This window comes from Pseudorca crassidens, chromosome 10 (assembly GCF_039906515.1).
Source record: "Pseudorca crassidens isolate mPseCra1 chromosome 10, mPseCra1.hap1, whole genome shotgun sequence".
NCBI classification, from domain to species: Eukaryota; Metazoa; Chordata; class Mammalia; order Artiodactyla; family Delphinidae; genus Pseudorca; species Pseudorca crassidens.
This window is the reverse complement of record NC_090305.1, coordinates 104,284,866-104,302,875: the sequence shown is the minus strand read 5'-3', so window position 1 is coordinate 104,302,875 and position 18,010 is coordinate 104,284,866. Positions and strand designations below refer to the sequence as shown.

The window sequence follows — 18,010 nt, the reverse complement described above, 5'->3', positions numbered from 1 at the left end:
CAAAAAGTCCTTTGTTAGCTGCGTTCTAAGCAAGAATAGGGAAAGAATAGGTCTTTTGCTCCGGCAAGATGGCGTATTGTTAAGAAATGGCAGAGAGAAAGTGGAGCTGGCCTGCCCCTCACTTCTGTGTCTCTCACCGGAAAGGTCTTCAAATCATCCCTCCAAGCAGTCATCAGCTCACCAGACATGTGCTCCATCCACCCACCCTGCCCGAGACAGACAAAAAGACGGAGCCACTGTGCGAGGCATACGGATTCTCAGACCTGGGATCCTGGGCCCAGCCGGTCACCCGAGGGAGAGGGGCGAGCTGCTGAAGCGACCACTCGGGAGGAGAAGCAGTGAAACGGGACAGGAGCGGAAGCCCAGAAATGCATCCAAGTTCCCCGGTTGGTAGACAGAAGAGGGTGGCCCCTAGGGCCTGAATCCTAGGTCATCTGTGCCCTTCCCTGGAAAAATTCCACAGGGGAGTACCAAACAGGAGGTCGTGAGTATGTGAAAAAGAATGCAGCCGTCCCCAGGAGCACACATCAGGAAATCACCATTTCTTTGTTGATAATAATGCTAGACTCATAGCAAATTTCTATATGTGCTAAGAATTTGATCATCTTCCCACATCCTGTCTCTCCCCAGAGACAAGGGAGAGAGATTCTTCGGACAGCTCCCCTCCCAGGCAAACCCTGTGGGATGGATTTGTCTCCACTACTCTCTCCAGCCTCTTTCTGCCCTCCCTGGCCCCCAGCCTGGAGCCAGTGCCCAGATCACTCTAGAGACCCGGCTCTGGCTGGGTCACACCTGCAAGCCTGCTGCGGCTGCCCATCCCCACCACACCCTTCCTCTCCTGGGCTGTGGCGGCCCATTTTAGGTGACCCTGTAGGCAGCCTTCCACGCTCCAGTCCAGTGCCACCCGTGCCCTCTGCTCTTCTACCAGCCCCGACTCTGCTGTCTGTCCCCAACAGACGGTGAGCGCCCCGACAGCAGACCCTGTGGCCGATTCATCAGCCACTTACCACGCTGAAGATTCTAGTAAACATCTGTGGGACCAACGAATGAGTGAATGAATGGGTGGACATACTGTGGGTGGCAGGGGGGGTGTCCCATGAGCACTTAACTTACATGAATTCAACCAAATGCACCCGGGGAAAAGTAAATTTAACATACTGTACGTGTGGGAATGTAAGTCGGTGCAGCCTTTATGGAAAAAGAATATGGAGAGTCCTCAAAAAATTAAAAATAGAATTAGCATACAGCAATTCTACTTCTGGGTATTTAGCCAGAGAAAATGAAAATGCTAACTCAAAAACATATTCGCATCCTCGTGTTCACCACAGCACTATTCACAATAGCCAGGACATGGAAACAACCTGAGCCCATCGACAGATGAATGGAGAAAGAAGATGTGATACACACACACACACACACACGCATATGTGTATAGATATGTATATACACACAATGGAATATTATTCACCCATAGAAAAGAAGGAAATCCTGTCATTTGTGACAACATGGATGGAACTTGAGGGCATTATGCTAAGTGAGATAAGCCAGACACAGAAAGACAAATACTGTACGATCTCATGTATATGTGGAATCTTAAAAAAAAAAAAAAAAATTGAACTAAAAAAATAGCGTATGAATACCTTGGATGGGGTGCATTACTGTATATACGTTATACACACACGTGAATGTCTTCCTACTTGTATAGAAAACTACGTATTCTGAATTTTGTGGCTGATTTCAGGGACTTTGCAGAGTGACGCTGACTCGTATAGATCTCATCGTCCACGTCCATATCAGATACTGGAACATGCCTCCGCTGTGCCCTTGCGGAAGGAGGTCGGACTTGGTGGTGGGTAAATATACTTTGGGTGGATTCCTGGTTAGTCCAAAAGCCACAGTACGAGCATGGCCAATCTGTGAGGGTCTCCAGAGCAGTGTTTCCTGGCGTGGGTGCCTTGGAAGAGCAGCTCCACCAGATGGCCAGTGAGTCTGAGGTCAGAGGAGTGTGGACCTCCAGGGAAGCCTCCTCAAGCTGCTCTCTTGTCTGCAGGACTTTTCAGAGCCTTTAATACACTGGATCTCTCTCTCAAGCAGGGAGTATGGCATGCTGAGTTCCCAAATTTATCATCCAGGGAGCCCTCCTTTTTACCCCAGAGCAGCGGGTGCGGGTGGGGAGGGATAGAAACCAGTCCGCTGAACAGACTGGGGAACAGGTCCTCTTGAGTCACGCCATGGAGGGGGGATCTCCCCTAGGCCTTGACCTACTCAACATTTGATCCCATTTGAAGCCAACGCAAATGTGGGAGGAGAGCTAACAGAACGCTGGCCTCACATGGATCAAAATGCTCACATGCAGGAATGAACGATCAGTCTTGTATTTTGGGTCAGAAATGGAAAGCATTCACTCAACAAAGAGAACAGAGCACTTCCCATGTGTGCGGTGCACCCAGACCTGGGGCCACAAGACTAACAAGACCCTGGAGGGCTCAGAGCAGCTGGGCCTGTAGGGTAGAGAGGAGCTGGCCTGCCAGGAGGGCGAGCATCTCTCCATGTGTTTCCTGAGCATCTACTGTGTGCCAGGCCATGGGCCAGGTGCTGGGGGTCACAGAGAGAAGACGACTGACAGGCCCGGGCTCCATGGACTTCCCCACAGCCAGGGACCGATGGCAGACACACACAGCCTTGCAAAAGTATGCAAAGTCACTTCTGGAAGTGGTAAGTCTATAAAGACAACAGCACAGCATGACCTACAGGGGAGGCTGTCTCGGCCAGATGGTCAAAGGAGGCCTCCTGGAGAAGGCGGCGTCTGGGTGGAGGCCTACATAATGCTGGGGTATGCAGGTTACCCACCATCGCTCAGCAGTTTCTCCCTGTGGCCCTTCTGCTCTGACCTCTGCTCCAGAAGGAGCTGGGGCGGGGGTCTGCACCAGTACCTGGGGGTGTACCACATCCACTGAGCCCTTCCGGCTGGAGAGACTCAAGAATAACATAGCTGTGATTTATGGAGCACGTCCTGGGTGCCTCGTGGGGTGTAAGTAATCTCAGCTGCCCACACCTGCAAGATGGGTATATTATCATTGCCGTTTGGTCCTGGTCCACAGCCAGGCAATGGGGAAGCTGGGAAGAGAAGCGGCAGGTAACTGCAGGGCTGAACTATAATTCTGGGCGGCACAAATGAGCAAATAAATAGAGGATGTGCCCTGGAGTAGTAAGTGATGAGGAGAAAAACATGGAAGGTGAGGGGTAGCTGGAGAATGGAAGGTCTACACTACACAGGCGGTCCTGGTGAGGGGCTGCCGTGTGAGCTGAGGGTGGAAGGATGGCAGAGCACCCAGGCAGAGAGACCAGCTGGGCCAAAGGCCCTGAGGTGGGAAGGACGTAGTCACGTGAGAGGGTGGGAGAGGGTGGCAGAGCTGGGGTGGAGAGGGGGTCGGGATGCAGGTCACGGAGGTCAGCAAAGCACCAGGGGACCTGCTGGCATTTTATTCTCAGAGCGAGAGGAAGGGTTTCACACAGGGAGACACCGTGGTCACAGCGACCGTGGGGAGACTCTTTGCTGGGTGCCAGGTGGTTGGGGGGGTACGTTAGGGGGCTGATGGAGTTGGGTGATGGCTCTCTGAAGATGGAGATTTGAACAAGGAGATGATGGGGGAGGTGGTGAGAAGTGGACAGACTGGCAGATGCACTTTGTAGAATCAAAATGATGAGCTCAGGTTAGAAATGGGACCAAGAGCTCCTCCCCTTTCTACTCCACATCTCCCTGTCCTGCTGCACCAGGAATAGAATCCGGAGCACCCCCAGGTCCTTGAGTTCCTCTTCACAGGAGACAGGCACGTGGGCCTCCGGGAAGGGTGAAGGGACATCCTTTTGGGGCCCTAACCCACCAGGCGCTAGGGTCTTACGTCCTGTGAATACTGCTCTCACCTGACAAGGTGGGCTGCGTGACTCGGATGTCAGTGCTCGTGTGGCTGCCTCAAGCCCACCAACAAAACGAGGTTGTCCAACACACGGCGGCCTCAAGAATCTCACGTGTGGCAGAACCACACAAACAAGAACCCCTCCAGCAACAGGGAACTCGCCGGCCATCTCAGTCTTGCCACAGAACACCCACGTGACTTGGTCAGCCTCCACGTGGCTCTGAGCTGAGATGTAGGTGGACATGCCTCCTTTCAGGGATGGAGAGGACCCATGAGGTGATGGACCCAGAGGAAGGGCTGCCTCTGCTCCTGGCCCTCACCCACCGATCCTCCACGAAAAGATGAAAGACAAGGGTGTGAAGCCCCATGGGACCCACCCTCCCTGGGGTCCTGCCTGATGCAGCCCTCACTCTTCTACCTGTGACACGAGCACACACAACCGGATGGAAAAACAGGCAACGAGCACGAATAGGCAACTCACAGAAGAGTCAACCTGCACGGCCAGTAAACATAGGAAGGGATTTCAACCACACGACTTCTCAGGGAAATGTAAATCAAGAGGACAGTGACGAAGCATTTTACACCCATCCCCCAGGCAAAAATGAAGACGTCTGGGCAATCCCGTGTGTGAGCGAGGCCGAAGGTCAACACTGCCGGCTGGGGGAGTGGCACGTGGCACGGTCACTGCAGAAATCAGGCCCATCCTCATACCCTGTGACCGGCAATTCCATTCCTCAGCATACACCCCAGAGAAGCACACACGTGGGCCCCGGGAGACGCGCACAGGGAGGCCCGCGGTGGCACTGTGACAGCAGGTGCTCAGAGACAACCCAGATGCCCCTCAACCAAGGCATGGGTGCACAGATGGGGTCTATTCACCACAGCTGAAATGAATCAACAACAGCTAAGAAGAACAACACAGATGAGCTTTGTTAATACTGAGGGGAAAGAAGTAAATTCCAAAAGACTGCCTCTAGCGTGATGCCTTTTCTCTGTAAAATTAAACACAACTCAAACTAAATAATGTACTTCTGGGGAATATATCAGTAGCATAAATTAGACATCAAGATTCAGGATAGAGAAAGTGTGACTTGGGAGGCGGGAGCAGGAGTTGTCTGAGGGACGTTCACAGGGGTGCAAGCTACCGGTCCTTATTCTAATTGTCATGCTGGTGGTGGATTCAAGGGGGAGTTCATTGTTTTATTTACGAAAATGAAAAACCTGGAGTGGGGTGAACACCTTTTTGGGTCCCCAAGGGCCACACTGAGCCTGGTTAGCAGTTGATAAACTTGTCGTGGGGTCACATAAGCCCTGGCATTTAAGACCCTTGAGAGCTGGCCTGTCACCTCACCTGAGGCTGCAGACCCCCGCTCGCCATCCCCTTCGCAATCACACGTCGTCTTTGTCCTGATGTTCCCTCTGCCTGGGATCCCATTCACTGACCCGTGAAACTCTTCCCACCCTTCAAGACCCAGACCAAGGCCATCTCCATTGGTCCAGTCTGCTCTTTCCACCTGGGAATCTCACCTCCGAGCACCCACCACACCCCATATGTTTTTCCCTAAAGTGCAGACCAGGCTGCTCTCAGGCTGCTTGTTATGGGCTGAATTGTGTCCCCCCCCACCCCAGAATTCATATGCCCAGCCCTAACCCTCAGTACCTCAGAATGTGTCTGTATCTGGAGGTATGACCTTTAAAGAGGTGATTAAGTTAAAATGAGGCCATTCAGGTGAGCCCTCTTCCAACCTGACTGGTGTCATTAGAAGAGGAGATTAGGACACACAGAGACATCAGGGCACGTGCACAGAGGAAAGACCAAATGAAGATACAGGAAGAAGGCGACCCTCTACACACCAAGCGTAGGGGCCTCAGAAGAAGCCAATCCTGCCAGCACCTTGATCTTGGACTTCAGCCCCCAGGACTGTGTGTGGAAGTCACCCCGCCTGCGGTCGGTCCTCATTCCGGCCACCCGAGCTGCCTGAAAGCCCCACAAACAGTCCCCCTCCCTGGGAGATGGTGCAGGTGTGGCTCCCAGGCCTGGACAACAACAGCCCTATTGTCAGTGGTCCCTGTGATGGTTTGGGATGGACACACGCCCAGAAGTCAGGCCCCAGATCCAATCAGAGTGAGCTCCAGGGCTCTTGCAGGCGCTGCCACAGAAAGGTCAGGCTCTTTCCTGCAGGACCTGAGCCTGGAGGTTGACCCCCCCCGACAGACACCTTTCTGCCCCAGAGGAAGCTGATGCCAGCTCACATCCCAGGGCTCCCCAAGTCGGCACCCCGACCTTCAGTTCCCGAGGATGCCCAATTCCCCTTCCCGCCTGAGGCAGCTTGAATTGGGTTTCGGTTTCCAGCATCCCAGAGGGCCTTGCCTGGTCCTGCCCTGGGGCCCTCTCCTCAGATCTAAGCAGTAAAATCCAGAACACTCAGGAGGGGAGACAGAAACATAGGCAGAGTGGGGACCGGACTGGGCGTGAGGAGGTGGAGAACGGTGAGCCTTTGGGTCTCAGCACGGGATGCAGAACCCGTGAAGGGCTGCTGCCCCCCACCAATGTCAATTTCCTCCTTCCTGCTCCGTCACAAACCCTTAGCTTATCTCACAGCCGCTCAGAATTAAAAGGAAAAAAAAGACTACATTTCCCAGCTTCCCTTGCAGCTAGGTGTGTCATGTGACTAGGTCCTGGCCAATGGGAAGTAGGCAGAAGTGTGGGGTGGAGCTTCTGGGAAGTCTCTGCAAAGGCCAGCGATGTGTTCTGCGTCCAGAGTGTGGACTTGATGGCCAGAGTGCCCAAAGACTACAATCCTGATCCCTCACCCCTACAAGGCAGCCCCAGCTGGCTGGTCATTCCCAGAAAGAGGCAATCCCATGAGGGCAGAGCAGTGTTGAAGAGCCTGGAAAGCATAAATCTGAGCCTTGCTTCTTGCTGTCCTGGAGCAGGTTGCCTGTTTACACACACGGAAGCCAAGGCTCAGAGGGGAAGTGACTCCTCAGACTTGCAGGGGTCTCATCTTGACCTCCCCTTCCTCTGCTCCCACTGCCACCACCTGAGAAAGCCAGACCAGGGTAACTCCTTCCTAACCAGCCTCCAGATTGTCAGTCTCGCTCTATCCTGGCAGCTCACGGCCAAAACGGGTCTCCACTGCTACCACTTTGCCAGCTCCTGCCTGGAAGACTGGACCAGACTCCTCACTCCCACACTTGCCCCTCCACTCACCAGAGGAAAATCCAAACCCCGGGCTTGGCCTGACAGGTGCCACAATGTCTGCCTCCTGGCTCCTTCTCTGACCTCTGAGTCTCTGTACTCCAGCCACGCCAGCCTCCGTGCTGTTTGTCAAACCACCAAGCATATTCCTGCCTCAGGGCCTTTGCACCTGCCATCCCCTTTGCCTTCCCCCAGACACCTCCCTCACAAATCCAGAGGCCTTCCCTGACCACAGAGGCTGAAAGGGCAGCCTCCAGCCACAGAGAGCACTCAAGAAATTTTTGGTGAACGCATGAGTGAGTGAATGAATGAATTCTGTACCCACTCTTTAATGACTCTTCCAGAATTCCCATTGGACTGAATCACATAATGTTGTTATTTTTGTGGGCCTGAAACCACTGACTTGTGGCAATTTCATATAGTGCAACCTTACTTTGGCAGTCATGCCCCTGCTCAAAGTTCCCCGTTATCTCCTACCACCTAGAAATAGAAACTGCGAGCCGTGACCCCACACACCTCCAGGCTCTGGCTCCCACTCCCCTCCAGGTCCCGCAGGCCTGCTGTCCAGCATCGCAATCCCAGGGGTTTTCTTGGCGCCTCTGTTTGCTTAAATCCCCTGAGGCCATCCTACCCAAGTCCTCCTCTCAAAGAATGCTCCTTGCCCCAGGCCTCTGCTCCTGCTCAGTGTATACTGGTATTATAAACTGGTGGGGGCTTCCCTGTGGGCGCAGTGGTTAAGAATCTGCCTGCCAATGCAGGGGACACGGGTTCGAGCCCTGGTCTGGGAAGATCCCACGTGCCGTGGAGCAGCTAAGCCCGAGTGCCACAACTACTGAGCCTGCACTCTAGAGCCTGCGAGCCACAACTACTGAGCCCACGAGCCACAACTAGTGAAGCCCACGTGCCTAGAGCCCATGCTCTGCAACAAGAGAAGCCACGACAAGAAGCCCACGCACTGAAACGACAAGTAGCCCCCACTCGCCGCAACTAGAAAAAGACCACGCACAGCAACAAAGACCCAATGCAGCCAAAAATAAATTAATTAATTAAAATTTTAAAAAATTTTTTAATAAATAAATAAACTGGTGGTGCATACTGGCGGTATTCCCCCGCCTCAGCCTGCAACGGATCCCTCAATCCTACAACTCTGGGCAGCTGGGGGCTTCTGGACAGCAGGGACTCCTTCATCCCAGGACTCCCTGCACTGGAGCCCTCCTGCACCCTGCACCCTGGCAGGCATTATCACAATGCCACCAACAGGCTAGCTACTCCAGGACTGCGAGTGACACTGGGATCAGCCCAGTCCTAGGAGACCCTGCCACTCACTTTTTGCTGACCTTGGGCAAGTCCCCCTGAGCCTCAGTTTCCCCATATGTAACATCTCATATGTCAACAAAGACACAGCTCAAAATAACGCCAGAGCCCAGGTCTGGGTCCCAGAAACAGGGGGCATGCGTGTGAGCAGGAGAAGGCAGGAAAACCATAGCAACCACAAGGGAAGGTGCACAGGATGGTGGGAGATGATACCAGGCAGAAGGAATGCGTGGAGCCGAGGCCCCCAAGCAGGACCCAAACAGTGCCGTGTGCTTGGGAAACAGCATGAGGCTGGGTGGGCAAGGGGGACAGGAAGATGGGAGCGGATGAGGACAGAGGACAGAGGGCAGCGGCGGACCAGTGAGAAGTTGGGATTTCATTCTGAGGCCAGGGGGAGCCTCCCAAGGAGGTTAAGCAGGGAAATGACAGGATCTGATTTCCACTTACAAAGGACAACCCTGCCCGCAGGAGGGTCTGCAGGATGGCCGGAGGCTGGGAGGTGCCACCTGTGTGACCCGAGGGGGAGCGAGGGAGGGCGTGGAGCAGTGGCCAGACTTGGGGTGGATCTTTTCAACATGACCTGGATTTGCTGATGTCGGGGCTGAAGGAGACAGAGAACCCAGGGGTGCCCTGTGAGCAGTCGAGCAGGCTGGGTGAACCACTGCAGCCGAGGGACCTGAGGCTGATCCGACTTTCAGGGAAGTTCACTGCTCGATTCAGCAGTGAGGCTGCAGGCTTTCCGGCCCCCCAGTCCAGACGCATACAAGCGAGAAGACATACAACATGGCCTTCCCCACATCGACCGGGGCCTCCTGGCAACCAACATTGTTCCCGTGCCCTTTCCACCAGGCTTTTACACATTCCCATAAAACAGGGGTTGGAAATTCAAATGCCCACAGTGGCCAGGCAAGGCAATGCAGAAGGGTGGGGACTGTGGCAGTGAATGGGCTGCCCAGTTTCCACCTAAAGGGCGCTGTGTTCTCAGCTGCAGCCCATTAGTAACTAAGTGGACACAGGTGTAAGCTATCCTAGATCTGCCAATTTTTCAAAAGAAGCCAGAAGTCCATATTTTTAGGCGAAACAGATAGTTTCTAAATTTGGGCTTCAATTTAAAAAACAGTATCAGTGCTGTATCAGCCAGTTAGCATTTAGGCCACTGGCTGCTGGTGTGCAACTCTACTGGGAACGGCTGGTGGTGGATTCCAATCGGAGAGCTGACCCTCGTCAGCAGACCTAAATTCAAGTTGTGGCACCTGCAGGACCCCTTACCTAGGGCGTTCCAGCCTGCAGCAGAGAAGGGGGTCCCAGAGCACTCCCGAGGCAATTTGGTCTCCCCACAGTTTATAAGACCCCGCTTGGGGTGTCTGGGTGAGCACATACCCACTTTGAGCTCCTTTCCGAAGACGGTGCGCTCCCCCAGCGCCGAGCAGTTCCAGCGGCCATTGCGGAACTGAAACTGACACTCGTCCAGGCCCATTTGCGAGCCTTCTCCTATGACGATGATGGCGTCGGGCCGGCTCTGGCAGATCGCCCGCTGTCTGGGAGCCAGGCCTGGGATCTTGTTACAGATGATGCTCGCGCCCAGAGCTACCACCGAGGAGAAGCCACTGGAGCAGGGGACACAGAGAGATGGAGCGTTAGGCCAGCAAGGTGGGGGGCACACCTACAGGCCCTCCCTAGGCGTCCAGCCCTGCCCTCCCCCTGCTACTGCTCCCAGCACGGGTCTCTCAACTTTTTTGATACTGCACCCCCAACCCATGCTCACTCATTTATAATTCCTATCGGTACTTGTACCACATGTATATTCAATATTAGTGAGGCTTAATTTCTTTCTTAGACACAAAGAAAGATGATGCGTGTCACAAACATACTGTCAAATGAGCTAAGCCTTTGCATCTATGGGAGAATTCAACTGAGATGAAGTTTAAAATCATGCAAAATGGAACTGCACTGTTTAGGGGTCATCTCTGTGCGGTAAAACTGCAAAGGTAACCACCAAGTTTCACGTAGCGTTTGCCTCTGAAAGGGGGATGGGTGCACAGATGTTGATTAAAGAACAAAAACTGTTCAGACATGTTATATATGGACAACATAATGTATGTATGTATATGTTTTATTTTTAAAAAATCTTTAAAAAGAACTGTGAATAAAAGTTGTAGTATTTCCTTCCTGCATGCCAATGGAATATGTGTATCCCACTCCAGGTATAACTGGCCTAGAGGACGCTTATGACTATCACAGCAAGGTTCCTGTCTTCCCAACTCAGTCACAGGTACGTACTAGGCACCTATCAGGGCACCAGGCTCCCAGGCACCATGCTGGGAGGCAGGCAAGGCCCTAACTTCGAGGGGCTATGGAGGGAGACCATGCAAATGTCTCAAATGAACACAACACAACATTCAGTGACATGCACTACAAAGAAAATAAATGAAGATGCTGTGATAACAAGTAGTGGTGGGTCTGAGAGGGAAGGGAGAGGGGCTGCTTTAGCATGAGTGGTTGAGGAGGTAACAGTGCAGCAGAGACCTGAATGGTCAGGAACCAGCCATGGGAAGGTCTGGGGAAGAGTATTCTGGGCAGAGGGAACAGAAGATGCAAAGTCCTGGGAAGGGAACAAGCTTGGGATCGCCAAGGAACAGAAAGAACCCACAGAACCCAATGCAGAACCAGGGCTCGGTTGCGGGGGGGGGGGTCTGGGGAGAGGACACGGCTCAGGGCTGATCTATCTCGGTACATCAAGAAGCACTGAAGGGCTGGAAGCAGGTTACTGACAGGATCCCATGCCTCCAGCCCCAGCGGGGAGAGGACTGCAGGGCTCCAGAACAACAGCAGGGAGAGTGGGCAGGCCAGAGGCGGCGTGGCCTGGGTGGCCGCAGATGGAGGCGACCCAGCTCGCTGATGGATGAGGTGGAGCCGATGGGAGGGCTGGGGAAGGGTACAAGGGAAAGAGAGGCGTCAGTGTGGCTCGTGGGTATCTGGCCTGAGGGTGGGCCCATTTCCTAATATCAAGATAACCCCAAAGAGGCTCCAGTGGTAGCCCTGACAATGCAGCTAGCCCTCCCTTTACACAAAGATGGCCCACTTGTCTGGAGCTTCCTTTTGTATAATCCTTCAAAGGTCATCAAGCACCCTTTGAAAGAGAAGACCTCACTCTGGTTATAATAATGAGCTCCCATTTACATGGGCCATGGTCAGCCGCTGGGCTAAGTGCCTCGTCTTTCCAGTCCAGGCTCAGCTGTGGGAAGTTGTTCTGGAATTGGGATTTCTCAAGGCGAGGGTCCCCTGACCAGCACCACAAGAGCTGAGGTGACCCCACTCCTCTCGAAGCACATAACTGCCGCTCCTGCCACACACCAGCCCTCTTCCTGCCTCGGGCAGGTCCCTCTCCCTGAAAGCTCTCTCACCCCCTGACCTTCACACGGTTGGCTTCTTGCCATCATCCAAGTGACCTCAAGGGTCCCCTCCCTGACCATCCCACCTAAGGGAACCTGCCTCTGCACCCCATCCCTCCTAACTTTCCATCACAGTCTCTGTTTTGTTTACTTAGTACTCTTGATTACTCATGGTCTTCTGAAATGTTTTAATGTATGTGTTTGTTTTTAACCTGTGTGCTTGCTTTTTTATCACCTGTCTTTCTCATTAGACCAGCAGCTCCTCGAGGACAGGGAGGCTGTCTGCTGGGCTTGCTAAATGGATTGTGGAGCTTCAAAAATGTCACTGCCGATTACACAGCAGGTGCCCCTAGTTATGCCTTGAATGCATCCGGGACCTTCTGCAGCACCTCTATTATATGCAAATGCAGTATGGCAGGTGCTACCACTAACTCTAGACCAGTCGGCCTTTCTAAACAGCCCTATAGGGCAGGAATCACCATCTCCATTTCACATATCCACTTTGCAGCTGAGAACCGAGGCTCACCGAGGTTGAGGCCTGGAGGCTAGCAGGTGATGGATCTAAAACAGGACCCTAGCAAGAGCTCTCGGTCATTCGTCTCAGCCACTCAAAGAGAGTCTAACACAGAGCTAGGATATTTTAAATGTTTCAGGAAGACGCAGCACAGAAAGAGGAGGTCAAGTGGAGATGTTCTGGCCACAAGTCAGGAGGAACCTGTCGACACCTAGTTGACCACCAGGAAATCCCTACACCGGCAGAGAGTGAAACTATATATTGGGGTAAAAATGCACAGGCACCATAGCCTCGCAGCTAAGAGCTCAGGTCTAGGGCGCCATCTAAGCTTCCTTCACCTAGTAGCTGTGTGACATTGGGCAAGTTACATCCCCTCTCTGTACTTCAGTTTTCCCATTGCTAAAATGAGGATATTAACTGGACCTCACCTCATAGGGCTGCTGAAAAATTAAATGTGTCAAAACATGGGAAGTGCTCTGAACGTGTCAGGCACACAGTGAGTACTCAATAAATGAGCTGCTGTGGTAGTTATTATTATTGCATTTGATTGTTAGAAAAAGGCTAGTGCTTGAGTCACTTGAACTATCCAAGTAAAATAAGAATACCACAGGTGCCCTGCCATCCATCCGCGGAACCGAAAGGCCTCCCATGCCCATTTTACAGATGGATAACCCGAGGTACAGAGAGCAGCAGCAGGGCCTGGCCCCAAACCACCCTGCAACTCCTCCCGACCTGGCCCTCTCCCCACCCCAAAGGGCGGCAGCGGGGCGGAAGGCCGGCGCCCTCCCTCCGGGCAGCTGGGCCCCTGCGGGGACTATGAGGTCTCGGCGCCGCCGGCGGGAGGTCGGGCGGGCGGGGCGGCCAGGGGAGTTATTTTCTGTTGTTTTCCCTTTCTCTCTCCCCTCCCGAGTCCCTCCGCCCCGTTTCTAATTAAAAAGGAGATAAAGCCGCACGCGGCCAGCGCCAATCAGCCCCACCGGCTTCCTGGATGCTGGATGCGCGCGGGACGGCGGGGCGCGGGCCAAGATGAAGATTAAAGCAGGGGAAAAAAAAGAAAGCCACCCAGATGCGGGCGAATCAATAACACTTAAAACACACCGGCAGGCAGGCAGCGCGCGAGCCTCGCAGCCGCCTCTCGGCCCGCGGTCAGGGCTGGCAGCCGCTTGGTCCGCTCTGTGCGCACCTGCTGGACGCCACGGCCGGTCAACTTGAGAAATCCCCACGCCAGAGCCGCGGGGTGGTGAAACGGGGGAGTGGTAGTGACAAAACACAAAGGATGCACCACACACACACACCATCGCCGCAGCCCCTGCAGTCCGACCTCTCCCCGAGCGGAGCTGGGGGAGCAGGTTGCGTGAAACCTGCCAAGGTGGCCCTTGAGCGTTAGAACCTCTACCCATCCCTAAAGCCCCCGCCCCCACCTCCTGTGCTTCACGCGTATTATCCCCGAAGTACAAAGGGTGACTGGCCGCGCAAATGCAGCTCCAAGACGCGTCCCGAGCCGCCCCCTCCCACCTTCCAGCCAGCGCGCCGCCCCGGCCCCACCTCCTAGAAAGGCTGGCGTGAGGCAGGGAGGGCTGCTCCGCGAGCGAGCCGGCCGCCTTGGGTGCCCAGTTTTAGGGGGCGGGGTGTCCCGCCTCTCTCTGGCGCTGGCTCTGCGAGCTTGTCTCCCTGGGTGTCTCGGGCCATCTCTAGTTCTACCTTTGTGTGCGTCTGTTAGGGTGGTTGGCGCTGTCCCCTTCGCCTGGGATGGGGCTCCGGGAGTCTGAGGGTCCTTGGAAACCGGGTGGTGCCAAGGCTCTGAGGAGCGGTTTGTGTTTTTGCCAGCGAACGTCCCTCCCTCCGGGTACCTGTTCTCTATTCACGGACCGGCCCCGCCTGCCGCCCGGGGACTGCCCTGTACTAGGAGCGGCTGTGCCCTCGCCTCTGTGTACAGAGCTCCTTTCGGGCTCTGGGGGCTGAGCTCCCTGCGAGCGGCTGTGGTCCTGGCTGGGTGTTCCCGCTGGACCTGCTGTTCCCATGCCCTGGTCTGAAGGGTCCTTGGGAGACGCTGACCTTTGCAGCGGCTAACACTCTTCAGAGTCCCCCAAGCTGGAGCGTCCCTACTGGCTGTCCTTGGGTTGGGGGTCTTCCAGCCTCAGGCGTTCTCAGGACGGCTGGTCCCCCTGCCCGTGTCTCTGGAGCTGTGCGCGCCCCTGGGGCTCCCGCCCGAGGGGGGCCTTTGTGCGCCCACCGCTCCCGCACCGCGCCCACCCGGCGTCTCTGAGGAGCCAAGGAAGTTGGCGGCCGGCGGCGGCTCGCGGGCGGCGCAACCCCTCCCCAAGCCACGCCAACTTTGCCGGGACGCGCGTGCAGGAGGTGCGAGCGGCCCTTACCCGATCCGGAGGTAGACCATGCCCAGGCTGAGAAAGAGGTGGCCCAGGCAGCGCCGCGCTTTCCGGTTCATAGTCCCCGCTGGCCGCCGGGGCCGCGGGCCGGGCTGTGCTGATCCCGCGGGCCGGCCCTGGCGGGGCAATCAACATAGCCCGCCCGGGAGGCGCGGGCCGAGGCTTCCCGGGGCCGTCTGTCGTGCGCCCGTCCGCGCGCTCGGCGCCTGAGCCTCGCCGGGAGCGCGGGAGCCACGGAGCGGGAGGAGCGAGGGAGGAGCGAGCGCGGCACGGGGCGACGCCGGGCTGCGCGCGAGCGGCCGGTGCAAGTGTGCGAGGCGCGGAGAGTGCGGGGGCGCTGCAGCCGCCCGCCCCCGCCCCTCCCTCCCTCCCTCCCTCCCTCCTTTCTCCCGTCCTTCCCCCGCCCCTCCCCCACCCGCCTCCCCGGAGCGCCCGCCCCGCGCCCCCGCGCCCGCGGGACAGGGCCGCCTGCTCCAAGCGCGCTCGCGCTTGCCCCACGCGCTCCCGCGGCGCCCCCTCCCGGCTCCGGGGCGCCGAGCTGGGTCCGGGGCAGTGGGAGTCCGGAGGGGCTCCACCCGACGCTAACTCGTAAATTGCGGGGCGAGCGGACGCGCAGGGACTGCCCTCGGGTTGGCGGGAATCGGGGCTCAGCCGAGAACCCTCTCGCCCTGGCCTGCCTCCCCGTCCCCGCGGCCCGGCCGAGCGCTCGGAGCTGTGGGGTGTTAGGGCGCACCCAGGTTCCTCCCTCCCCTTGGCTTCCAGCCCAGCTTCAGGGGAGGGCGCCCCCTTACGCAGGGCTACTGGCGGAGCGGGGAAGACTGGCTCAGAGCATTCCTCCCCGCCCCCGTCTATTCGAGGCGGGGAGGCAGGTGGGTGCCCAGGTGAGACAGCCTCCTCTGGAGTCCCGCTCCTAGAGGAAAGTCGGAGTCGGGCTGAGGCCTGGATGCCCCGCACGCAACCCAGACGTGGGGCGCCCGAGTAGCCGTAAGGCTTCGGTCGCAGCCGGCTGCTCAGCGCGCTCTCGCGGCGACACCTGGCGGGCGCGACGGGCGGTGCAGCTCCGCCTCGCTCCCGGGGACAGCGTCCAGGCTGACCAGAGGTCTTGATCCTTTCCTGTGACAGACACCCCAGTCCAGTGAGCTAGGGGGCGGTTGGACTCAAGTTTCAGCTGAAGAAATCGAGGCTCAGGGGCGCAAAGGTGTTTTCCCACAGTCACCAGCTGGTGAATGGCAGCGCCAGATTGGAAACAAGGCGTGCCTGACTCTAGTTAACAGCCCCCTCCCCAGGGCTATTACTTCTGGATTGCTTTTCTAAATTACACACACGTGGGGACTTCCCTGACGGTCCAGTGATTAAGACTCCGCGCTTCCACTGCTGGAGGCTCGGGTTCGACCCCTGGTTGGGGGAACTAAAATCCCGCAGTCTGGGGAACTAAGATCCTACAACCGCATGGCACAGCCGGAAAAAAAAAAAAATCATACACGTTCCCTGAAAACCACTATTCTTGCCTTCATTCCCATTCCACAGATCTCTGTGCCAGGCACCAGGGTGGGCACCGTGGATACTGTGAGGAACAAAGACAACGTCCTGCTCTCGGAGCTGGTGGAAGAGGCAGACCAGAAGTAAACAAATGTATCATTTGAGACATCACAGGGGCAACTGCAGACAATAAAGCAGAGTGATGGGAGAGGCACTACTGGGCTGGAGGGTTGGTTTTAGATGTGAGGAGGTGGCCTAAAGGACACGGGAGCCAAGGGCCCGGCAGCGCACGAAGGAGGCAGTGCAAAGGCTCAGAGGTGGGCGGGGCCCCAGGAGGGCCAGGGGCTGCTCCAGAAAGAGAAGGAAGGGCAGCGGGCCCCAGGGAGGAGATGGGGGCATGCGGATCCCACAGAGTTGTGTGGGCACGTGCGGAGCTCAGCTTTCAGCACAGAGTTTGGCGGGAAGACGTTGGAGGGATCAAAGAAAGGGGGACTCATGTGACTTATGTGTTGAAAGGTTGCCCTGTGGAGAGTCCACGGGGGCATGGAGAGGGCTGGGCAAAGTGGGACACAGCAGAGAGGAGGCCACCCTGTGATGCAGGTTCCAGACATGGGTGGCTTCACTTTGTGTGGCCTCTCAGTGAGAGGCGGGTCCTCCGTGTCTCCCTGCTTGAGTCTGGGGGGGCCGGTGAGGGCTTGGTAAGGTGACCGGTAAGATGACAGAGTGACACCACAACGCGCCTTCTGTCTTGTTGCCTGGAACACTGCTGTGCAGCCCTGAGCCACCAGGGGAAGAATCTGCAGGCTGCCATGTTGGGAGGAAGCCCAGGCACATGCAGAGGCCCTGGGGGGCGTTCCAGTCCACCGTCCCCGTTGAGGTTCGCCTTGGAATTACCCCAGCCCAGGCGCCAGACGTGTGGGTGAAGGAGCCTCTAGAAGAGCCCGGCCACCAGCCATCGTGTCTTCCCATCTTCTCGGCCGAGGCACTGTGGACAGTGGCTTCTGTGGTCATCCCAGTGTGCCCTGACCAAGCTCCAAGCCCCATAACCTGCGAGTATAATGCAATGGTTATTTTATGCCACTGTGTCTTGGGGTCCCTTGTTGCATAGCAATTGTAACTGGAACAACTAGGGTGGACATGGGGTGCAGACAGGAGGGAGGAGGCTGGCACATGAGCAGCTCTGATGGGACTTGGAAGGAGTCAGTGGGGAGGGGCAGAGGGAGAGAGAGAGAAGCGAGGAAGCCGCAATGTCCCCCATGCTGGCTGGGGTGCCTGCGTGGAGAGAGGTGGCAGTGAGTGACTGGGGCGGGGACGGAGCCACCCAGGATTTGGAGCAAAGTCACAGGTCTTTCCTGGCCATCTTCTTCCTCCTGTCTTTCTCCCAGCCCTGAGCAGTCTGCCTCCAGAACATCACTGACATGTTCTCTTTCTTTTCTACATGCGCTGTCATTCTTAGACCAAAGATGCACTCATGTCACAAATGTTAGGGGATGTTCAGAACCAGGACGTTGGAGCAGGTGCTGGAGACATAACAGTGGATCAAATAAATTCAGAGTCCGCCCTCCAGAAGCAACTAGTTTGAGGACCAATTTAATGATCAGTCACATAGGTAGCACGTGCTACGTGCCAGCTGCTGTCATTAAGAGCGTCAGTGTATTAACTCATTTAGTCCTCTAACAATACTATGAGATAGGTGTTAGTCTTCTAGCTAATACAATGATTGTCAGAATTATCATCATTTTACAGTATGGGAAAAATGAATCATGGAGGGATTGAATATACTCCCAAACTCCCATAGCCAGTAC

At 56.0% G+C, this 18,010-nt stretch overlaps 1 protein-coding gene across 1 annotated transcript in view; it reads right to left on the bottom strand.

Annotated features, from left to right (window-relative positions):
* Window positions 1-14,984, bottom strand: part of WNT7A (Wnt family member 7A) — a 65,694-nt gene extending 50,710 nt beyond the window's left edge. Inside the window, exons 1-2 of the mRNA XM_067755603.1 lie at window positions 14,715-14,984; window positions 9,814-10,040 (exon numbers count right to left, since the gene is read on the bottom strand). Of these exons, the coding sequence (XP_067611704.1) occupies window positions 9,814-10,040; window positions 14,715-14,785 (298 nt within the window). The 5' untranslated portion in view covers window positions 14,786-14,984. The remainder of the gene's footprint in view (window positions 1-9,813; window positions 10,041-14,714) is intronic.
* Between the last annotated feature and the right edge of the window lie 3,026 nt (window positions 14,985-18,010).